Source organism: Carassius carassius, chromosome 10, assembly GCF_963082965.1.
Source record: "Carassius carassius chromosome 10, fCarCar2.1, whole genome shotgun sequence".
Lineage (NCBI taxonomy): Eukaryota > Metazoa > Chordata > Actinopteri > Cypriniformes > Cyprinidae > Carassius > Carassius carassius.
In genome coordinates, this window is record NC_081764.1 from 24,926,084 (window position 1) to 24,951,086 (window position 25,003).

General features: G+C 43.2%; 1 protein-coding gene across 1 annotated transcript; it reads right to left on the reverse strand.

Moving 5' to 3' along the window:
* Positions 1 to 7,500: 7,500 nt before the first annotated feature.
* LOC132152318 (uncharacterized) lies at positions 7,501 to 23,198 on the reverse strand. Its single transcript, XM_059561106.1, has 11 exons — positions 23,092 to 23,198; positions 22,619 to 22,695; positions 22,320 to 22,460; positions 18,732 to 18,792; positions 18,215 to 18,364; positions 17,339 to 17,544; positions 15,541 to 15,657; positions 10,098 to 10,232; positions 9,844 to 9,903; positions 8,914 to 9,037; positions 7,501 to 7,801 (listed from the first exon to the last, which is right to left on the reverse strand). The coding sequence occupies exons 1-11, from the start codon at positions 23,173 to 23,175 to the stop codon at positions 7,634 to 7,636; spliced, it is 1,323 nt and encodes a 440-aa protein (XP_059417089.1). The 5' UTR covers positions 23,176 to 23,198; the 3' UTR covers positions 7,501 to 7,633.
* Positions 23,199 to 25,003: the final 1,805 nt, after the last annotated feature.

The following is a 25,003-nucleotide window of genomic DNA, read 5'->3' on the forward strand; positions in this document are numbered from 1 at the left end:
TTGTTGCAGTCTGTCTTGACACCAAACTGATTGAGTTAAATTCAGGGAGACACCTTTTTTTTTTCTTTATCATAAGTATGTCATTCCATTACCATAAGCGTTATGGTAAACTGAAATGAACAATGAGAATAAACACAAAGACATAATTGTGGAGAATGTAAAGTAATATATGTTTTAGTTTTTTATGGTTGTATGGGTTGTCATATTTATTATCATTCAAATGTAATTCAAATTCAAACGTTATAATTCAAATGCATTGTGTTTTATTGCCTGCTTAGAGGTACACTTTTGATTGGGCAATGTTTATCATGAACATTTTTTGTTATACTGGTTGAAAGTCTCTTCACAACCCAGAGGTTGACAGTAACAGAGTACATTTACTTAAGTACACTTTTTGAGTATCTGTACTTTACTTGAGTATTATCTTCATGAAACTTATGACTTTAACTTCACTAAATTTAAAAGACAAATATTGTACTTTTTTTAGACAGCCTATCAGTAATAACTCTTGTTGGGTTATGTGAAGCAATTTCCCAACATTTTAATAAGCAATTAGTAAACAATTTAATAACAAATTAATATTGTGGACGTGGTATATATTATACACAATATTGTCTCATTGGAATCAAGCATGGCTGGATAAAGTAGACATCACTTCTGCTTGTGATGCCTATCCACCCAGATTCATGGCATCTATTTGGGATACGCTGGCGCAGGAAGTTTAATTTCTCAGTACGCCGTACTTTCGGATGCAAAAGTAGCCCAAAAATTTTCGATATGTAATCAGAGGCAATCTGCTGGATTCTTTCTAATAACTATTAAATTCCACACCTAATCCATCTGCTCGACGACTTTCTTATTGTATCTCCTCCCGATGCAATCCCAGCCGAAAATATCACAACTGTCCAAAGAATTTTCACAGAGCGAAGAATCCCCATTGCGCACGAGAAATCTTTGGGACCAAGCCATTTCATCGAATTCTTTGGCAATAACCTGGATTCAGTCAAATTTCAGGCTTCTCTGCCAAAGGAAAAAATTTATAAAATAATCGTAATAGTGGCTTCTTCCTTGCCAGAGTGCCAAAGTTGTTCAAAGCGTGATATCCTTTCCTTGCCCTGGCATCTTAACTACGCAATGCGCATAATCCCGCAAGGCCACCCCTTCATCTCTCATCTTCTTGCACTTGCGTCTTCCGTGCATGCCTTAGATGATCAAATTATCAGGAACCAGGCATGTCGTAATGAACTCAGTTTATGGATCACCTTTCTTAAAAAATGGAACGGTTTAACCTTTTTCTACAGTGATCTGGTTTCTCTCCCTGGTTTCGGGGGATTTTTATCAAGGCCATTGGTTTGCATCTCCGTGGCCCCCCCAGATGCTTGAGTTTCCCCAATCCTCTGCGCTGTTCGAACTCTACCCTTTAGTCTTCACAGCCTTTCTATGGGGAAAAAATTGGACGTCAAGCATCATTTTAGTATACTGCGATAATGAAGTGACCGTGCATTGAATAAATAAAGGCCGTTCCCATTCCCTCGCATGCCACTACTAAGACGTCTAATCTGGATTTCAGCATGTGATTAGTTTATCATAACTGCTAAACACATTCCAAGATCCAGAAACCAAATCGCTGATTCTCTCTCTCGTTTCATGTTTCAGAAATTCAGAACGCTGGCTCCGGAGGCAGACACATCACCAACCCCAGTACCTCCCTATTCGCAACTCATATTCCCATAACCCATCCCCTCAGACCCCTCTTTGACGCATCCATCGACTCTATCGTACAAGCAGTTTCTGCCAGAACTATCCATTCGTATCTAACAGCGTGGAGATGTTTCAAAACTTTTCACCTCTCCTATTACCTGCCGTTTCACGATTTTTCACTCCTCTCAATTATTTCATTTATTTCCTTCCTCAGTTCCGTGAAGAACCTCCAAGCAGGGTCTATTAAAGGTTACTTAAGTGGGGTTAAATTTTTTCACAAACTAATCCACGGCTTCCCCTCCTCCGAGATAAATAATTCTCAAACTTCTCTTCTAATCAAAGGAATTCAGAGAGCTCGCCCATCAAACCCGGATTCTAGACAACCCATAACTCTGGACATCTTTACAAACTGCATCCAAAATCTCCGCACAGGGTACCATTCAATCCATACCGCTCGTACCCTAGATGCCATGTTCCTATTGGCTTTTTTCGGTTTTCTGAGATGCTCAGAAATTGCTATTACCTCTAAATTCAACCCCAAACTCCACCCGACAATCTCTGATTTTTGCATACTGGATAACGAAACTATTGCTTACTCCATTAAACAAAGTAAGACGGACCAAGAAAGGAAAGGCCACTACATATACATTTTCAATCTCCCATCTCCAATTCAACCTTATGAGGCTCTCTTTTCTTATATCCAATTCAGGAACGCCCAATCTAAATCCGCACTGAACCCTCTCCTTGTCGACGACTCTAACCATCCCATTACACGTTTTTGGTTCCGAAAACACTTAAAGCTGATGCTTGTGCAATCAGGCTTTCACGCAGAAATTTTTTCCAGCCACTTATTCCGCATCGGGGGAGCAACTACAGCAGCTCAGAAGGGCCTCTCTCAGAATCAGATACAGGCTCTTGGTAGTTGGTCATCAGAAGCGTTCAAAAGTTACATCAGGTACAATCAAAGCCACATAAAGGCAGCCCATGTAGCCCTGATCAGCTAAAAACAAATAATAATAATAATTTTATCGATTAATCATAGGCTCTCCCCCCCAATGCAGGCAGTCACCTCTCCTTTGGTCAAAGTAAAGGTGCATCAAATCACGCCTCGTATCCAGTCGCAAGAGGGACTCTCCCTTCCGGTGCTGCAGAGCCGCAGCTCCCTTCGGACGCAGCGAAAGTCCCTCCATCAGTCGCGTTCCCTTGCTTACTCGGACAAGGCTCCCCTCCTGGTGCAACAGACCCATCGGCTCCCTTCGGTCGCAGGGTCATTCTTCAGTCTGTCGTTCTGAGTATGATGCATACTCAGTGGTGGACGGGGGATCTCCCTCCCGGGGCAGCAGGGCCGTTGGCTCCCTTCGGTCGCAGTGGGAGCCCTCCATCTGATGTATCAAACCACGCCTCATATTCATACTCCCTTCGGTCGCAGGGTGAACCCCCCCGTCCGAGTTATGTTGCATGCTCAAGGGCGGACAGGGATCTCCCTCTCGGTGGAATAGAGCCACTGGCTCCCTTCGGTTGCAGTGAGAACCCTCCATCAGACACATCAAACCATGCCTCGCATTTAGTCGCATGGGGGACTCGCCCTTCCGGTGCAGCAGAGCCGCAGCTCCCTTCGGACGCAGCAAGAGTCCCTCCACCAGTCGTGTTCCATTTAGCGTCAATCAGGGCTCTCCCCTCCGGTGCTGCACTCCCGACGTAGCAGACTAGCTGGCCCCCTTCGGTAGCTGGGAGAGCCCTCCGAGGCGTAAAACCGTGCCTCACATCAACCCGCAATGGGGGACTCCCCCTTCCGGTGCAGCAGAGCCGCAGCTCCCTTCAGATGCAGCGGGAGTCCCTCCATCAGTCGCATCTCTTTGCCTTCTCAGCATCGGACTAGGGCTCCACTTCCGGTGCAGCAGACCCACGGCTCCCTTCAGTCGCAGGGTGAATCCCCCCTCATCTGAGTTATGTTGCATGCTCAATGGTGGTTAGGGATCTCCCTCCCGGTGGAGTAGAGCCACTGGCTCCCTTCGGTTGAATTAGGAGCCCTTCCTTCGACGCGCCAAACCGTGGCTCGAATCTCATTGCCTATTCAGTATCTGACGGGGCTCTCGCTTCCGGTGCAGCAGACCCATGGCTCCCTTCGGTCGCAGTTTGAACCCCCTGTCTGTACTCAATGACGGCCAGGTATCTCCCTCCCGATGGGGTAGAGCCGCTGGCTCCCTTCAGTTGCAGTGAGAGCCCTCCATCACATGCATCAAACCGCGCCTCATACTCAGCCGCAAGAGGGACTCTCCCTTCCGGTGCAGCAGAGCCGCAGCTCCCTTTGGATGCAGCAAGAGTCCCTCATTTTTGATATCCGGCATTGTGCTCCTCTCTTAGCGGCATGGGAGGGCTCACCAGTAAGACATTGTGAGCCGCAGCTCTCGTTGAACTCTGCACGGGCTCTCCCGGTCACTCTGTTATTTTCTCTCTTCTCAATACGCATATTTTGGGGGGCAACTAAATTTAGCTATCTAGACCCGGACCCCTGCCCCAGGACAGTACGCCAAAATATGCTTACTATTCGCTTACAGATCAGATGTAAGGGTGAACTCGTGAAATACATCAGTTGTGTTTTGTTGCTATGTGAGATCACTACCAGACTGCTTTTTTGTGGGTGCGTACTGTTCTTATATAAGAAATACTTTTATACTTGCTTTTAAAAAATACAGTAAAAATCTGTCTTTACACCTTTTATTTATAATCAATTTGACCAGCAGTATTTGTACTTTTACTCAAGTAATGTAGTTGTGTACTTTTCCCCACTTATGTCACAGCCTAAAATCAGTAATTATCAATAATTAAAGAGTTCTAAATATATAATCTCCTGTGGAAGTCTGAAGACCAGAAAATGTCCAATCATTGCATTTGTTCAGATTGGATGTCCTGTTGACCACTTTTAGGTGTTGCTAGTAGGCTGACCTAGTGGGTGTTTAGCCGGTGAGGATAAAAAGATAATTGAGGTATGAAAAAAGATTTTGCTACAGAAATGCAAGCAAGAAGTACGAGACCAGATGTTTATTAATTCAAGCACGATAGTCACTCATGTGAACTGCTGATTTGCCTCAGATTTTGGGTGTTTAGGTGTCATTACAGCTTTTTCCAGTCTGTTTGCCATTGGTTAGCTAGCAGTTTCATGATGTAACATTATGGTTAATGTTAATAATTCTTAAAAAAATCTAAAATGTTCTTGAGTGTTAACACACACTGTCATGTAAATTTAGAGAGATTTAAATTTAAAAAATGTTTTTGCTCCCTGGGAAATAAGGGCCCAGAAAGTGTTGAGAATCACTGAGTTATAAGATACTTTTAAGTTATGTACTATATTTGAAATACTTTGATAAGTCATGTATTTCTTGACTTATTGGCAAAGTGACTGCTAAATATTATTCACAGCTTTCTTTAAATATATACTTTGATAAGTCATGTATTACATGACTTATTGGCAAAGTAACTGCTAAATATTATTCACAGCTTTCTTTAAATATGTTCCAAATTGACCAGTATGTTTTCTCGAATAGCTGAGCCACAGAGGTTAATATCTCCCCATAATAAGACCATCGAAGACTTATTGAAGTTTGGTTGAACTTAGTTAAGTTCAACCAAAGGTGGCGGCCCAGCACCATCAGGTTAGCCATGGCCTTATTGCAATAATTTTCATTTTGGGGTGAACTAATACTTTAACACGTGTCATAAAAAAACCCATCATATTATTGCAATTATACAGTACATACAGTGCATCACACTACTGATAGCATCTCTCTTAAAGTGTAACATTATCTTGTAAATGACTTGAATTGTTTCTTACACAGACATACTATGCAGAACACAACAATGGTATCAGTTAAATTCACTGTGGACATAGCAAAAGATGTTACTTACACGTACAACAGAGACAGCAAATTAAATGACAAAGAAAGTCAGAAAATTGTAAAACAAAGCAACTGCATAATTTATTCATCCTGTAATACATTCTGGGAGTCAGTATAGCATTTGTGGCTGAGAAGTAAAGACAAAATTTATAGTAACTGAGACTTGTAGTGACTTGATTTATTTAATTAACTTGAAATATATTTATCACTAAATTGTTGAACTAAATGTTCGAAATTGCCCCCTAAACTCTCATTCACTATTCCACTAGTATAGTCCAGTTTAAGGAGTGAATTAAAATGAGTAAATGAATTCGGACACTGAATGTGCTGGAAGCACTGCCGCTTTTGCATAGTTTGTGCTTGCTGTTTTATAATCATTTGAAACTGAGCAAACTGGCATCTCCAGTAGTAATAAAAAAAAGGGATCTGGAAGCCATGAAAATCTAATAATTGAAACTAGCATGAAGTAGAGCAAGTCTTTGTTTCAGATTGGGTTCAGTAAATACTCTTATTGCATTATGGACAAGTTTTAAGTTCTAAAAATTACAGTTTGTTCTTAGAGTACAATGAACTGTTATATCACAGAAGATTTGATTGTCATGATTATTAAAACAGGACTTTACCTTAAACAGGCCTTGAAATCAAATGTAAAAATAAAAGAAAGGGGGAAAACACTGTTCTTCAGAGATAATTTTATTGATATTGCTTATCTTTATATACTCAGCTATGTTTTAGCTAAATGGCTGTGTCTCCCACAATTATTTATGTTAAGGTCTTTACTTGTAAAACCAGAGTTTGGTTCCAGGGTTACATTGTGTGTTTGCCACCACTGATACTGTCTGGTAAAGAAGAGATACTGCACTACAAAGAGGACATAGACAGATCCACTGTTCTATTGTAAAAGCACCCTCTCTCTGTTATCTCTATTTGCCTTCTTGTGGAATTGTGTGGTAATACAATCCTCACAGCATTAAAGTAATTTTGCAATTTTCTCTGCTATTTTAGACAATGATTAACAAGGTTAATTAAAAAAATGTAAAGGGCTGTTAGTTGAATAAAGCAATTAAACAACTTATTTTTTTATTGTAGTTTAGTTACATTGTTAGATTCATTACTTTTTAAATACAGTAAAACAAAATACAGTACATTGTTAGATTCATCACTTTTTAAATGCAGCAAATCAAAATATAGTATACGTAAGAGTTTTATATTATAATATAAAGCCAAATTAAATGAAATAACAAAACATTTAATGTGTTAACTTTGTTAACTTTGACAATTCTAATTTTAACACACAAAATGCTTAATTTAGATGTAGAAATTCAATATTAGGAGTAAGATATAAAATTATATGCACAATTTAACTTTACATTTTACTGTTTACTAGGGCTGCCCCCTAATAGTCAACTAACCACTAGTTGACGAGAAGAGGCTTGGTCGACCAAAATTTTTTGTCGCTTAGTTGCAGAAAAAAAAAAAAAAATTCCAGAGGAAGTGGTGTGATCATGGAGTCCGTGATGGACAGATCATTAACGGCTGGATTTTGTGGTAATACAGTACATCCAAATACTCGCCTATCATTCATTGACCTCAAATATGGCTTATCATCAGAAATATGTAAGTAGTAGAAACTTTAAATGGCCAACCAATCAAATGTTAACCTAGAAAATGTGCGCTATTCAAGTGACTATACACAGTAGCACACTTACTTGCAGTCACTTGCTCTTAAGATACTCATTTTGGTCATATAGATAAGAGTAATAAATCTTTTGAATCTGTAAAGCCTCTACGCTTATTTGTGTGCACTGACTATAACAACAAAAAATGCACTTTTGTAAAATAATGAAAGTAAACAGCGTGCGCTTTCTGCCGTCTCAGCATCTGACTAGTCGCCCTAACTAGTCGACCAAATAAATCTTTAGTCGAGGGCAGCCCTACTGTTTACACAGAGGTAAATAACTCACAAATATGTTTTTTATCAAGCGTTACATCAACAATCAGTGCACACTTGTAAATTTGACCAAGCTGTGAATCATTTAATGTTCTAACTGCTTGATGATACATGCAGGCGATATCAGTTGTGCTTCTGTTTTCTCGTCCTCATCAATAAGATGCTGAATATAACATGAAGTTCCTACTAAAACATGTCCAGTTGTCTGCATAATGAAGAGAGTCCATTTTAAGGCTTCCCTTTTAGTGGAGAGAAAGGAAGATCAGTCAGAGAAATAAGCCTTTTGTGTATACTTCCTTTAATGTATTAATGTAAATTACCTTTTCAAAGATAGTTTATGATCTGTTGTTTTGTAAAGTTATTATCGACTGCAGTTTAAACATAGACTTTATACAAGACTGTATTTATTTACCAGATGAGTAAATAGGTACAAGTCTTTACAGTGGCTTATAAATCCTGGTGTTTACCAAATCCTTTTTTCTCCTCTTTCACAGGAGCTAAAAAACATGCATTACAGTGATGCCCAATCTGCACAGCCACTCGCTTCCACCTGCACGTCCTCCAACGCAGCCAGCCATAAGACCTCCAGTACAGCATCCAGAAACATTGCTTGCAGAGCTACCTACACACCCACCCGCAGAGTCCCTGAGACCGACACCAGCCCCAAGACGGCTGCCACCACCGTCACAGGTACCACTACAGCCACAGCAGCCATCCATGATACCTGCTAGTCTGTATTAAAGCTCACACCAAGCCAGCAACCAAGCATGGCAGAGAGTAAAAGACCATGGGCTACCCAGTCCTGCTCCACGCCCTACCTCACCTCGTCACACGTCTGCTCAAGATGGACACAGCTCCCCGACTGCTGACCTGGCGAAGTTCATCACTAGAAACCAGATCGTCTCCACAGGGCTGAAGAAGTTCGACGATAAGGCAGAGAATTACTGGGCGTGGAAAGTTTCAATCTGCAATGTCATAGACAATATAGGCTTGTCAGTAGCAGAAGAGACTGACCTTCTGATTAAATGGCTCGGCAAAGAGTCGTCCGAACAAGCACGCAGGCTCAGAGCAGCCTACATCAGAGACCCCCAGAGTGGCCTCCGAGCTATCTGGCAGCGCATTGAAGAGTGCTATGGCACCCCCGAAGCTATTGAAGGGGCGTTATTTGCCAGACTGGAAAGCTTCCCGAGAATCTCCAACAAAGAGCCAGCCAAGCTACGCGACTTAGCCGACTTGCTACAGGAACTGTACGCAGCAAAGCAGGATGGATTCCTTCCAGGACTAGCTTACCTTGACACTGCTAGGGGAGTAGCCCCAATCATAGAGAAGCTCCCGTATAATCTACAAGAGAAGTGGATGTCCTACGGCTCTCAGATAAAGCAACAGCATCAGATTTCCTTTCCCCCATTCGGCGTGTTCATCGACTTCATTCAGAACCAAGCCAAAGCAAGAAACGATCCCAGTTTCAGAGTCACCATGCCACTTCTGCCTGCCACAAATAGAGACAAACACAAAAGCATCCAGAGTAGAGTCAACCAGTCTGTTGCAGTCCACAAGACTCAAGTCGCCGAGTCCAGCCAGAAAGGTGAGCCTGAAGCTGACTCTCTAGATCTCACCAAGCAGTGCCCAATCCACAAAAAGCCCCATTCATTAGGAGCATGTAGGAGATTTAGAGACAAACTGCTAGCTGACCGTAAACAATATCTCAAAGACAATTCCATCTGCTACCGCTGTTGTGCTTCAACCACACATATTGCAAAGAACTGTGACAAAACCATAAAATGTGCAGAATGTCAGAGCATCAAACACGTCGAAGCCCTCCATCCAGGTCCATCACCATGGAAAGCGAAGCCACCCCCATCTACGTCAGAGAATGGCAGGGAGGGCAGTGAGAACCAGCAGCCTCCAGAGACAGTCTCCTCCAAGTGCACTGAGGTATGCGGTGAGGGTATGAGTGCTAGAGGCTGCTCCAAAATATGCTTAGTTAGTGTCTACCCACAAGGCCAGAGAGAAGCAACAACAAGAGTGTATGCTATCATTGATGAGCAAAGTAATAAATCCGTTGCACGTACAGAATTCTTTGAGATATTCAGCGACAATAGCACTCCATCTTCGTACACGCTCAAGACTTGTGCGGGCAGTATAGAGACTTCTGGAAGGAGAGCCTGTGGCTACATGCTGGAGTCACTGGACGAAAAGACCTGCGTCCCTCTTCCCGTCCTCATTGAATGCAATGAACTCCCGAACAACAGGTCTGAAATCCCAACTCCCAGTGCAGTTTTACATCACCCTCACCTGAGATGCTTAGCCAGTGAGATTCCTCCATTAGACCCCAGTGCCCAGATACTGCTGTTGCTAGGGAGAGACATTTTGAGTATACACAAGATCAGAAAACAGATCAACGGCCCCGACAATGCCTCATTCGCTCAAAAGCTAGACCTAGGCTGGGTGGTGATCGGCGATGTGTGCCTCGGCACAGCACACCGCCCCTCCTCAGTCACTTCCCTCAAAACATGCATCTTGGGAGATGGCCGCCCCAGCTATCTCACACCCTGCTCCAGCCACCTGTGTGTGAAAGACCCTCCACACAGTCACTCAGTCCTTCATGATCCTCCATCTCAGCAAGCCGCTGTTCACACTGCTTCTCTGTTGCACGGGGATCACCTGAAGTCCTCCGTCTTCCACTGCACCGACAAAAATCACCAACCTGCTCCGTCCATCGATGATCTCAACTTCCTGAGGATCATGGATACTGAGGTATATCAAGATAGCACTCAAAACTGGGTCGCACCCCTACCTTTTCGGACCCCGAGAGTACGTCTGCCAAATAACAGAGACTATGCCATGAAAAGACTCAAGTCAGTCTGTCGCACACTAGAGAAGAAACCTGACATGAAAGAACATTACATGCAGTTCATGCAAAAGATGATTGACAGTCAACATGCAGAGAATGCCCCCGTCCTCCAAGAAGGACAAGAAAGCTGGTATTTGCCATCCTTCGGCATCTACCATCCCAAGAAACCTGAACAGATTCGAATAGTGTTCGATTCAAGTGCTCAGTATGAAGGGATTTCACTGAACAGTGTCTTGCTCAAAGGCCCAGATCAGAACAATGACCTGTTAGGCATCCTCATCAGGTTCAGAAAAGAGAAAATTGCTGTGACTGCAGATATTCAATACATGTTTTACTGTTTTGTAGTCAAGGATGAGCACAGAGACTACCTGAGGTTTCTATGGTTCCGCGACAACAAATGGGACAGTGACATAGTAGACTATAGAATGCGTGTGCATGTGTTTGGCAACCCACCGTCTCCTGCTGTAGCAATCTACTGCCTCAGGAGGGCAGCGAAAAAAGCAGAATCTGAATTCGGCTCTGATGTCAGAGCGTTCATCGAGAGACTTTTATGTCGACGATGCTCTGAAGTCGTTTGCAACAGAGACCGAGGCCATCAACTTGGTGAAGAGGGCACAGGAGATGCTCTTCCACAACAGCCTCCGGTTGTACAAGATCACATCAAACAGTGCAGCTGTCATGGCTGAATTTCCCCCTGAAGACCTTGCAAACAGCATTAAAGACCTGGACTTTGCCACGGATAACATCCCTGTGCAGCGTAGCCTGGGTATCAGCTGGAACATAGTCACAGACACATTCACCTTTCAAGTACAGCGTGACGACAAACCTTTCACACGCAGAGGCGTGCTCTCAACCATAAACAGCATCTTTGATCCGCTCGGCTTTCTCTCACCTGTCACTATACAAGGGAGATCGTTGCTGAGAGAGCTGACCATAGAAAACGGTGAGTGGGACGCGCCATTACCTGGACACCTCCAAGCGGAGTGGGTGAGATGGAAGTCCTCCCTTCAATGCCTTCAAGACATACAGATCCCCCGCTGCTACACATCTCTCTCCACCTCTGCAGCAAGCACGAGAGAGTTGTGTGTGTTTGCGGATGCTTCAACCAAAGCAATCGCAGCGGTTGCCTACTTGAAGGTGACCGATGAAAATGGACGCTTCGAAGTCGGATTCGTGCTTGACAAAGCAAAGCTGGCACCAGTGAAGGAGACTACAATTCCCAGACTCGAACTCTGTGCTGCAGTCCTTGCAGTTGAGATAGCTGAGACTGTTGTGAGTAGCATGGACTCGCACATGAACTCTGTCACTTTCTATTCTGACAGCAAAGTTGTGTTAGGTTATATTAACAATGAGCAGAGAAGATTTTATGTTTATGTAAGCAACAGGGTCCAACGCATCAGACAAGCAACGTCACCTCAACAGTGGAAGTATGTCCCCTCAGAGCTCAACCCGGCCGACCATGGCTCCAGATCCGTTACTGCTGCATCATTGAGAGACACCAACTGGCTGACCGGACCCGCCTTCTTGTCTGGTAAGCCTCCAGCTGATCATCAGTCACTGTTTGAGCTAGTTGAACCAGAATTAGACTCTGAGATCAGACCTCAGGTCGCAACGCTAGTCACTGAAATCACACAGCCCAGCTTAAGAACTGAACGCTTCGAGCGCTTCTCAAAGTGCAATTCTGTGTTAAGAGCACTTGCAGTCCTGATTCACATAGCCCAGTGTTTCAGACTAACGGACAAAGACAACACATGCAGAGGGTGGCATACCTGTAAGAAAGCAATCAGGCCAGAGAACCTGGAAAAAGCAAAGAAACTGTTGATCAAGAACATGCAGCAGGAAAGATATCCTAGTGAATTCAGTAACACTCAGAGTAAATCAGGCATTCCAAAACAGAGTAACATTGCAAAGCTGTGCCCACTGGTTGACAGCTTTGGACTTCTCAGAGTGGGCGGACGCATCACTCAGTCTGGCCTTGAGATAAACCGCACCAATCCCCTCATCATCCCAGTTCAGCACCACCTAACGACTCTCCTTGTGCGCCACTATCACGAGCAGGTAAAACACCAGGGCAGACACTTCACAGAGGGGGCCATCAGGGACGCTGGACTGTGGCTGGTGGGCGGAAAGAGATGTATCAGAGGCACTCTGTCCCAATGTGTCACCTGCAGGAGACTGCGTGGAAAGCAAGAGCATCAGCTGATGGCAGATCTGCCTACAGACCGGCTACAAGGTGCCCCACCGTTCACCTACGTAGGCTTGGACGTGTTTGGCCCACGTCAAGTTTGAGGTTTTGACTTTAAAATGTCTTCTTGTTGTGTTTTTGGCGGCCAGAATAGAAGGAACAGCACTTTTGTTTCAAAACTAAAGTTTTACCGGATCCCGGCAGACATTTGTGATTGAATGCAATACGGCGTACAGACTGGACAGAGATGATCATAAATAATGATCGTGTTTGCAGTGCACACTTCATATCAGGAAAAATAATCTATGCATATGAACTGGTGTGTTGGTTTTATCTAGTAAATCAGCAAGTTTCTGTTTTATAGATGAAAAGTCGCCAACCTTCAGTGCACTAGCTAGTTTAAATGTTAAACAAACATACAGCGATAGATGTGTGTGCTCTCCTTTGAATGGTCTCTTAAAATAATACACATTGCTAATCATAGTTAGCCCAGCGATAGGTTAAATTAGAAAATAAGCCTTGACAAAATTCCCCAAACCACCCAAAAGTAATTCATATGGCCGTATGGCATACGGGTCAGGTAGCCTGCTTCCATCTGCGAGAGTTAATTTACAAAAATAGCTGTCACGATCCCACAGAGTCAGTGACTACATATTCGGACAGTTCTGAACCTTCTTCTGCATCCATGTTTAATAAATCCCTCCGAAAACGTGCTAGTTTACGCTAGACCCCTAGTTTTACTTTTAACCTCTTTGCTGCGCCGCCCTGGTGGGCTTCTGTCTCGTCCTAACGGCTGTGGTGGTCCTCTGCGCCGCCCTGGTGGGCTTCTGTCTCATCCGCACGGCTGTGGTGGTCCTCTGCTCCGCCCTGGTGTGCTTCGGTCCTGTCTGCTCGGCTGTGGTGGGCTCCGGTTCCGCCTGCGCCGTCCCGGTGGGCTCCATCGCCCCCCCCCCCGATCCTCCACCAGTCCACCTCCCTCCTGATCTCTTTGTTTTGTTGTTGTTGTATTTTTCCACTTCCTGTCCCTGTTCCTTTCTATGGACCTGGCCCCTCCGTCCCTCCCCCTGATCCTCCACTAGTCCACCTCCCTCCCTATAAACCCTTTCTGTTTAGTTCTGGTTTGTCAGTCATTGAAGTAGCTTAGTGTGAAGTATCTTAACGTAAAGCAAATCTGAGTTTTTGTATGTGTGTGTTTTTCCACCATTATTGTCATTAAAACCTCCCTTTTTGAATTTTCATTTGGCTCGCTTCCTCTGAAGAGGGATGGGCAACTCTGAGATTTTTACAGGTGTATTTATAGGGATGGAACTAAATTCTATTGGCTCTCCATCACCAATGATGCCTATCCCTGTTCTACCAGTATTGTGAAGGAAGTTGTTCCGGTATTATTATTAGAAATAACTGTTGGTCTTGTAAATAATATGGATCTGTTCCAAAAGTGAGCTGCCTTCAGAGGCACTGTATGTGCACTACTGTATGTGCACTATTCAAAGGTTGTTCCAAAAAGTACTGTAGGTAACTTAAATATTATATCTCCTAAGAAACCTAATTTTGGTCAAATTCTAAGGAACCATTGCATATATCCTATGCTGAGATGGCGTCAAGATGAGCATTATTTTTAAACATAAGTATCTAAACAATATATTCAAACAATAACAATATTTGCCACCAATATATCTGTACTGTATCTATTTTTTTTTGTCAATGGTAGCGATTAACCTCAGGCCTTAACTATGTGTTCTCTGTGCTACTTTTTTAATAAAATATTTGATCTGTTGTAGAATCAACAAAGATGATTCACAAAATCATGAACCGTTTCATCCATGTCTTGTCTGAAATTCAATGTGAAAGCCTTGATCTGTTCCTGAGGAGCATGCACTTGTTGCCTAGGAACATGCAAAGGTCACATGACTGAGATGCTCTATATGTAGAGCATTCCAGATTGATCACCTGTGATGTACCTGTCACAGTGTCTGGTCTGTGTTTCCCTGGGTGTCCACTAGTGGTCTCACTTCCCCATAGAGTAACCCCACTGCAGGCACTACATTTCCCACAAGCCTTTGTCCCATTCATCACTGTTAATTGCACTCAGCTGTTCCCACTTTCATTGTTTTCACCGGTCCATATATATCATGTTTGTTTCTATCTGTTTAATGGAGTGTTTGGTTTATGTCACCCTGCTTTTTCGTGTTTCCTAGTGTTTTTCATGTTTCTTATTTTGGACTACTTTTCTGTTATTGACCTTTTGCCTGTTTTGGATTTTGATTTTTGGATTCCCCTTTTAAACACTGCAACTGGATCTCTCGTTTCATGTGTGCATTGACTCCATCATGCCCAGATCCAGCAGTGTGGGATTTCGTATCCGTTCTCCAGCCAGCTTGGAGGAGCGGAGAGGGAGGCTCTTGAACCTAACCACCCTCCATCAAAAGGGGAGTGGGGTAGGCGTTTAGCTCAGATTTTTTTGGACGATGGCAGTAGGGCTGAGATATAATGATGAGGCACTGAAGGACTTATTTAACGCCAGCCTGGATGACCCTGTGCCTGAGTGGGAGATGAAGGGGCTGGAGATCCTGGACTTTTGGGGGTTCAGCAGGTACCTACACCATCATCCTCAATGGGATACCCCAGCCACACCTGTCTCTCCAGACACAACTCTAGGCCTGTGTTTCCAGACAAGATGACCACCAGCCCAGTGCCACTGCACAAGATGGCCGCCAGCCCAGCGCCACTGCACAAGATGGCCGCCTGCCCAGCGCCATGGCACAAGGTGGCCGCCAGCCCAGCGCCACTGCACAAGGTGGCCGCCAGCCCAGCGCCACTGCACAAGATGGCCGCCAGCCCAGCGCCACTGCACAAGATGGCTGCCAGTCCAGCGCCACTGCACAAGATGGCAACCACAGGAGACTTTCCAGAGTCGAGGTCCCCGTGGACCCTCCAGCGTCAAGTCAGGTACCCGTGGACCCTCCAGCGTCGAGTCAGGTACCCGTGGACCCTCCAGAGTCGAGTCAGGTCCCCACTGATCAGATACCCGCTGATTTCCCAGAGTCTAGTCAGATCACCATTGACCGACCTGAGTCAGGTCAATTCACCATTAACACCCATGAGTCAAGCAAGACCACAGTTAGACCTCATGAGTCAAGTCAGGTCACTCTAGATCTCCGTGAGCAAAGTGGAGTCACCAGTGATCTTCATGAGCAAGGTCAAGTCACCAAGGATCTTCATGAGTCAAGTCAAGCCACAGTTGATCTTCCTGAGCGAAGTCAAGCCACAGTTGATCTTCCTGACCCAAGTCAAATCACCACGGATCAACCAGAGCCTTGTCAAGTCTCAGCTGAACTTCCTGAGCCTCGTCACATCTCACCTGAACTTCCTGAGCCTCGTCACGTCTCAGCTGAACTTCCTGAGCCTCGTCAAGTCTCAGCTGAACTTCCAGAGCCTCGTCACATCTCAGCCGAACTTCCTGAGCGCTCGTCCTATGCTGTCATGGCCATCAAGGCAATCCATGAACTCACCGCTTGCCCTGTCATGGCCATGGTGGCCATCTACCATCTCATCATGGCCAAGGAGGCCATTCTTAACCTTTTCATGTTCTCTATTTCAGCCTTACCTTACCTTCCCTTATGAAAATGAACCATGGTTTTACTACAAATAAAACCAAAAAACCATGGTTACTATAGTTAATCCATGGTAACCACAAATTAACCATGGTTTTGCTAAATTAACCATAGTATAACCATGGTATTTGAAGTAAATCTGTGGTTATACAAATGGTAGTCAACACGCCAAAAAAACATGGATTACTACAGTTTTACTATAGTAAAACCATGGTTATTTTTCGTAAGGGTTCTGTCTCATCTGCACAGCTGTGGTGGTCCTCTGTGCTGCCCTGGTGGGCTTCTGTCTCGTCCGCACGGCTGTGGTGGTCTGCTGCGCCGCCCTGGTGGGCTTCTGTCTCGTCCTAACGGCTGTGGTGGTCCTCTGCGCCGCCCTGGTGGGCTTCTGTCTCATCCGCACGGCTGTGGTGGTCCTCTGCTCCGCCCTGGTGTGCTTCGGTCCTGTCTGCTCGGCTGTGGTGGGCTCCGGTTCCGCCTGCGCCGTCCCGGTGGGCTCCATCGCCCCCCCCCCCGATCCTCCACCAGTCCACCTCCCTCCTGATCTCTTTGTTTTGTTGTTGTTGTATTTTTCCACTTCCTGTCCCTGTTCCTTTCTATGGACCTGGCCCCTCCGTCCCTCCCCCTGATCCTCCACTAGTCCACCTCCCTTTTGGTCTCTTTGTTCTTTTATTTGTTTTTGTGTTCTGAGGAGCATCTGGTAGCTGCTCCTTAGAGGGGGGTAATGCCACAGTGTCTGGTCTGTGTTTCCCTGGGTGTCCACTAGTGGTCTCACTTCCCCATAGAGTCACCCCACTGCAGGCACTACATTTCCCACAAACCTTTGTCCCATTCATCACTGTTAATTGCACACCCGTTAATTGCACTCAGCTGTTCCCACTTTCATTGTTTTCACCGGTCCATATATACCCTGTTTGTATCTATCTGTTTCATTGAGTCCTTGGTTTATGTCACCCTGCTTTTTCGTGTTCCCTAGTGTTTTTCATGTTACTTGTTTTGGACTGCTTTTCTGTTACTGACCTTTTGCCTGTTTTGGATTTTGATTTTTGGATTCCCCTATTAAACACTGCAACTGGATCTCTTGTTTCGTGTGTGCATTCGTAACAGTACCATAACCTTTAAAAATGTTATTTAGGAGGCAAAATAGAGCAAGGAATCGAACTAATAGGCTTTGGAATAGAGCCTGTATGTTGATTGTTTCTGCACCGAGCTTCAAGAAACCGTGTTACCACCCCCTCAATACAGGAGAGAAATGATAATAAAAACTGCTTGACGTGGGATATGAGGTCCACTCCATTGTTATTCACACTTACCCTTTCTATTTTCTTCTGACCTGGAAGGTATCTCTGAAAAAGTACAAAGAATGTGTCATTTATGCATGTGTTGACAATTAAACTCTATATTTTGCTTAGCAAGTTGTTTTAGATGCAACATCATAGTTTGAGTAGCAGGTGCTATAAAAGTGCATGTTAATTTCCAGTGGAATATAAAGTTATGTCACTATAATTATGGTTAATACTAGGCATGATGTTGTGTGTCAATAGACCAAAATGATTGTGGAATGATTATGTGAATATGGTTAATGTTTGCATTATGGATATGCTTCTCTAAACCACTAAGCAGTTCTATAACCATAAAATCTCAATAGGTTGGAGCTATGCTGAAGAACATAGGCTATAAACTGAAAGCAATAATGTGAGCACATAAAGAGAAAAGCTGATAAAATGAACACCACCCAAGAAAATTTTAAGAGAGTATGAAGATGCCTTATTCTCAGACTGGTATATTGTAATCTTCCTCTGACAAGGATTATTAAAAATCCATATTACTATCACATAAATAATACATTTCTTATTTATTATTGCCCATGCTTTTACATCTATTTTTGAATGGCCTTCAGTGCAGTTTATTATTATTTCTTATCTCCACCCACACAGAATTTGTTGCAAATGTTACAGTCAGTTTCAACAAATGTGTATGTGTGCTGTTAAAATCACCTCAGATGAAAAGACTGACCTCCTGTGGAGCCCACTTCTGTCCTACTATTAAGACCATGAGGACAGTGTTGTCTTTTAAGGTCTGAAAAAAGTCCTCTGTATCCACTCCAGTTCCATCCTCATCCAACACTAAAGCACTGATGCAGTGCATGTGGAATACGTCCATTACCTACAAGGGAAAAAGCATTTGAGTTATCACATATACTGTGGTATATGATATAGTTTCTGCGTATGACAGGTAACGGAAGTGAGAAAAAAGGGTTTATTACATTTGAAATATGGATATTATTCTTACAAAAATGCATGGATTCACTACAGAAGGCCTTTATTCACCCCCTCCTGCTAAATGTAAGGTCTTTTTACTTCAGTGCTCCTTGTTTGTCTCTCAGCAACTCTAACCATGAACCTCTGCAGTGGTGAAATTTCCTCCTAATACTAACAAGTGTGTTAAAGTGAGCTGTCTTTTGATAAAGGATCTACTAAAACCCATGGCCATGATAGATTCTGGAGTGGCTGGTAATTTGATTGATTCGGACTTTGTGAAAGCCCTGGGCATTCACCTCATTCCTTGTAAATCTCTGTGGCAGCGTTAGACCCCTGGGTGCCAGTCAAGTTTAACACACTACAAACGAGATCATCCTCCCCACCAGCACTTTGCAAACTGAGACCTTTCACTTCTACATGACAACCCAGTAATCCTCACCTTTCCTGACTACAACTTCATGAGCCTCACATTTTATGGACTACTGTCTACAGGCTGTTGAACCGTGTACTCTTCAGGCAGCCACCATCAACATCAAATCCCCCACTGTGCCTAATCTACCTGTTGACTATGCAGATCTGGCTGAGGCATTCAGTAAAGTTAAAGCCACCCAATTACAGCTTCACAGACCAAGCATCTGTGCTATTGCAATGTTTTCTAGTACAGCTCCTCCCAAGGGTTGAATCTTTCCCTGAGGCCATGTCAGATTATATTGAAGAGGAACTACTTCATTTTTCCCTCCACATCTCCGGCTCCTGCTGGGTTCTTCTATGCCAGGAAGTAGGACAGTGGTCTCCGTCCAAGCATTGACTACAGATAGGGTTGACAACTGTCCCGTATCAGCTGGGACATCCCGTATATTGGGCTTAATTGATGTGTTCTGTACATGACCTACCTTGTCCTGTTTATTGACTGCTATGCTGATCTAACCACTATCCATCACGTGACTTGAGAATGATCACATCCCCACATAGCAAACGGACTTGGCCCAAATGTGGCCTCAAGCTGGCACTGCTGGCCTCCTGTCGGCAATGGCATGTACCCTTTCAGCCAGAGCTGGGCCATGTGTGGCAATGATGGCATGGCGTGGGTCACAGCAAACAATATGAGGGTCGATTGTTGGTGGGAGGAGTGTGGCCCAGATCAGTCCAGTGATATGTGTCCCAAATCAGGCTATGGTCTGGCAGCATATAATGTGACCCATGATAAACAAGATAAATACAATATTGCATGATAATGGTTAAATGATCACATACATTTTAATGAAGTGTAGTATTGTTAAAGGTGCCATGTGCAAAAATTTAGCTAAAAATATTCAAAAAATTACCTACACGCATCAAAAGTATGAGAAGAAATAAGGGCGATGATGTCATTAACAAAATGTAAAGTTATAGTGCTGCAGAGATATCAACCTTAATTAGCAGTAGCATTACTAGCCCCGGCCCGACAGGTGTCGTAATACCAGTTTCGGCCATGGGAGGCGGTATGCGGGCAACATAACCACCAGCCAACCTGCAATACACGAATAACTCGCACGGCTTGTGGGCGTAATCTAACCTGATGTCAATCAAGAGGAAGGATGGTTAAAGCCCTTGGCAAGAGACCACCACCCGCTACAGGGAAACAACCGCGCTCGGAAACACAAATCAAATCCGATAAGAAAAGGAGCCGAACCAGAGTAAACATCGGCACTGCTTTCAATCGCTGGAGACAACCGATGGACCTGAAAGAAATGAGGTTCGACACCGAACTTGCAACATTTCTTTTGGATTGGTAAGTTAGATGCTGTTAGTATTTCGCTAGAAGTTTGTTTTATATGTTTGTGTATTTTTTTTCGGGAAGTTATAACATAGAAATGTATCGAAGGCTGTTCTATAAACGTGCTAATGTTAGCGATGGCTAACCGTAGCTGCGTTTGATAATTAGTTAGCTATAACTTACCCATATTTTTATATCATAAGTAACCTGCTCTGTCTAGTCTGTTGGTCTCCGTGTCCTCTTTGCTTAGTGGTTTTTCTGTACGTGAGAAAATTGATGTGTGGCGTGAAAGCGTGTGAAAAGAGTCAATTGCGTGTGTCTCATGATGAATGCTTGAGAGTTGGCAGCTCTGGTTATGTTGGTTGGCGCTAGCTTGGTCAACATCAGCTGTCTGATGTTGACCAATGATGTTGACAGAATGCTGTCTGTCAAATTAATTTAATTCCAATAATGTGTATATACAACTCAATGTAATATGAACAAAACGAATATGAACATATTCACTGGTAAAGGTGAAGGGGAGTAGCTTGAAGATGTCATGTTTCAAAATCACTTGACATCACCCAACGTTCCTCTGGAGGCAAAACGTCCTCTTATAGCAGCGGTTCTCAATTCCAGTCCTCGCGCCCCACTGCTCTGCATATTTTGCACGTTTCTCTTTGTTAACACACCTGATTCAGATAATCAGCTCGTTAGAAATGAACTCCGTGCATGAACTGTTTTTCAAATGTTCATTGCTCCCTTCTCTCTGAGCAAGGGAAATCTGTTGAAGTTTACCTCACATCGAAACATTCATTCACTGATTTGTGCTGTGCAGCGTCTTTAAACATGGACAACTGTGACATCATATACCTCTGTAAATCAATACAATTTAAATTCACGTCTTGCACACTTCAATGCACTTTGATTGGAACATATAGCTACGTTCACTTCGAACTGGAATCATGGCTGAATATCCTGTGATGACCACTTCGCAGGGCACTTATGTTCGAATAGAACAAATGTCTGAAGCTCTAAGAGAAACGTTCAAAATGTGCAGAGCAGTGGGGCGCGAGGTCTGCAATTGAGAACCGCTGTCTTATAGGCTTCGGCTATGCTCTAGTGTTGTTGTGAAGGTAGGGGCGGAGCATAGAGACTATGCTGTTTCAACGTATGGAATGTGGAGTATGACTTGATTTTTGAATGACAGATGGCACCTTTAAAATGTCGTCTAAAATGGCAAGTCAAAACAGATTGAAACATTATCATTTCAAAATTAAACAAATCAGTCAAGTGAATTAAACTGCACTTAATTATAATTTTATAAAATGTAATATTATTATTCTTGGTACAAATAATCTTAGAATACTTACATGAAAAGAGATCATTAAAAGATCATTTAACCATTATCATGTAATATTTATTTGGTTTACCATGGGGCACACACTGATCTATAATAGAGAGTGGGGGCACATCGTTTTTTATTAGGATGCTGTCATGCACAAGCATTAAATAAAATGATCATGAAAGTATCTTATTTTTTATTTAAATCCTCTGTATCCATGTGATGCTTGGTGTGAGGAACAGATCCAAATTCAAACCATTTATTGGCTATATGCATCTCCTCCCTCTGTAGCTATATTAACAATTAAAAAATTTGCCGTTAAGATGTTTTATAACAAGTTTTATGGCAGCGATTTCAAACGCTCATTGGCTCTGGCTGATTTCTTCATAAATTGCGACATGCCGTGTTTACAGTAATGCGTGTTTTGAATAAGAAACGTGTGCCTTGAGGGAGGGATAGTATTTTTAGCATTTAACAACTTAAATTATGCCTTGCATTTGGCCAATCAGAGCAGACTGCGCTTGTTGGAAGGAGGGACTTTGTAGAAAATTATGCATTTGAGAGAGGCGGGGCATAGAGGACCTACAATAATGTACAGTATTTGAAAAAATAATGTGTTTTTTGAACATTAAAGCATGTCAACATGTTCTGTAACACCAAATACACAAAATAATGATCTTTAAAAAAGCATCATATGACCCCTTTAATAATGCTTTCTTTCTTTCTTTTAATCCAAAGCTAAATTTTACTCTGTCCTTTACTTTAAATTCCTGTCTTCACCTTTTTTGTAGGTCTTTCAGGTCATCTGCCATTATGCCTTTCTTAATGGAGCGATCAGAGTTGATGACTCGGAAGGGTCTGGAGTGCTGAGGCCAACATGGTAAGAGCTGCTGCGTCATAGAACCACAGACTGATATGCACCTGTGGACATGATACACACACACAGACAAACACACAGAGGCACAAAATGGTTTGCTTGAAATCCCAGTCCCCAGTTTTACACAAATATAAGGATGGAAGCTTAATCTTATATTGGATTACTAGAACAACAAATTGCATATAAACAGACAAACAGTTACTTTGACAGGGAGGTTGAGAACACATCAAAGGATTTCTTGGCATTTTCCATTTGAATCAATTGTATAGCTCCAGTAACCTTCAAATAAAATAATAACAATAATAAAACAATAATAAAATAACAATATATAATACAGAAAGTAACATAAGCAATTAAGTAGCATCAACAAAATACATGCTAGCGGCAAGCAATATGGATTGCTTAAAATGGACATGTAGCACTATAAAATACATTCTTATCTAAATATTTAAGAGGAGACTGATACTGGGTACAGAATCTTATATATAGTTTCTGTCTAGATGATGGAAATATTTAAAGTTTAAAATCTATTGTAACATTAAAAATATTTTGTAAGGTTGAACATGGATAGATCTAAAGCTTTCCTGACTGTTGTTAAAAAGGATTACTTTTATATCTAATTATTCACAAGAAATCATAATAAGACTGATTATAGTACTAATAATCACACAGTACCTTAAAAAGCAACCTCTTTGGATCCGTTATGTGTTGTAGTGTTGTTCCGTATTTACAGTTAATCTTAGTGTCTGGTCTGTTCATTGCTTTGGGGTATCATTGCAAAAAAAAAATTTTCACCTTTGTTCCACTCTGACAGAAAGAGTATTTGGTCATGTTATGTTGAGCAATAATGTGTTTAATAACGAGTCTAATTTTTATTTTATCAGTGGTGCATGAACAAATACATTTAAATGAATTAAGTAAAATAATTTTAAATAAATAAATATGAAAGACATTATATTTTAGTGAATTTCTCTGAGACGATTCATACCACAGTTTTAGGTCTGGATTGTCACACTGTCTGGTCTCTGTTTCCCTGGGTGTCCACTAGTGGTCTCACTTCCCCATAGGCACCTCACCGTAGGCACTACAATTCCCAAGGTCATGTGTTAATTTAATCGCTGTCCAAATCCACATCTCTGAGATTAAATCATTTCAAAATTAACCGTTTAAAACTGTTTTCACCACTGTTTAACACCATATACTAACTGTTGTACTTCCACCACAATCACCCAGCGATCACAGTCACCTGAGTTCTAACGATACCCACCTGCACCACATCAGCCACTCTGCTTCATAAGCGCACACCACGCACCTCTCATTGTCCGGGCTCGTTCATACGAAGCGGACTCTTAGTGCTTCTCTCTGCGAATGACACTAAATGAACTAACCTGTGTTTCCTTACCAGAATTCAGTACCAATTCCAGTCTGTCAAGATCCTCTCTCCAGTGGTGTGCGAGCCGTAAGCCACTCAGTCCTGTCAGTGGTGCGTGTGTGTGTGCCGTCAGTCTGTCATTCTCTGCTAACCAAGTTTGTATCCATTCTGGAAATCTCCTCCCGTCGTTCCTGCAAAGGAAGGGACTATTATTCATTCACGGATTGCACTCAAGTAAACTCCATATCTAAACTCTGATACTCACCCAGTCCTGCACGTTGATTCATCCTGATACTCTGCTGTTATAAAAAACACCATCATCATTACCTACCTTGTTGTCCGTCTGCTTCCGTAACAGTAAGCCCGGACCAAAAAACATTAAACAGCATGAGTGTTCCAGATCCCTTCCAAGAGCTGGTGGATTCATTGAAGAGGGTATTATTGTCCTCTCCTACCATCAAGCCTCCCACACCACCGGCACCACCACCACCGAGCACTTCTTCGACCACCGCATCTTCCAGTCCCATGGCCCGACCGGCGCCCTACTCTGGCGGGGCGGAGGAGTGCAACGGATTTTTGCTTCAATGCTCTTTAATATTCACCATGCAACCCACTCTATATCCTACCGACCAGTCTAAAATAGCGTTCATCACAGCTCTTCTCTCCGTTTCAGCTCTTAAATGGGCCGAAACGATCTGGAAGCAAGCCGGCCCAGCCATGAGTTCTATACAAGCATTCGTCTCCCACTTCAAGGAAGTATTCGGTCGAACGGATGGAGAGATATCAGCTGGTGAGCAACTCTATCATTTATCTCAAGGACAGATGTCTACTCATGAATATGCCCTTCGTTTTCGCACTCTAGCTGCAGCCAATGATGCAATGATCTAGATGGAACGAGCGGTCCTTACTGACCACTTACCGGCTTGGTCTTACACCCCAACTCCGTCTGCAGCTGGCTGCATTGGATGATAATATGGGGCTCGAAAAGTTCATACAACAATCTATCAGATGTTCAGACCGTATACAATCCTATCAGTCCCATCCTAACACTACTGCACTCCTCCGCCCATCTGAAGCCGCCAGCCCTCCAGAATCAGAACCTATGATCATCGAATCTGGTAAACTTACCGCTGCTGAGCGACAGAGGAGGCTGACCCGGGGTCTTCGTCCCATACGAACATCGGTGAGTGCTTTCCGTACTAATGATGAAAAGAT

Bases quoted from the DNA above. Each gene is read 5' to 3' on its own strand.
- LOC132152318 (XM_059561106.1), bottom strand. From the start codon at position 23,175: ATGAACAGACCAGACACTAAGATTAACTGTAAATACGGAACAACACTA. The intron at 18,365-18,731 runs GTCCGAATCAAT...TTTCCCTTGTAG, and splicing joins ATGCCCAGGGCTTTCACAAA to GTAATGGACGTATTCCACAT. The intron at 17,545-18,214 runs GTCAGTCTTTTC...GTACTTTTTCAG, and splicing joins AGAAGTGGGCTCCACAGGAG to AGATACCTTCCAGGTCAGAA.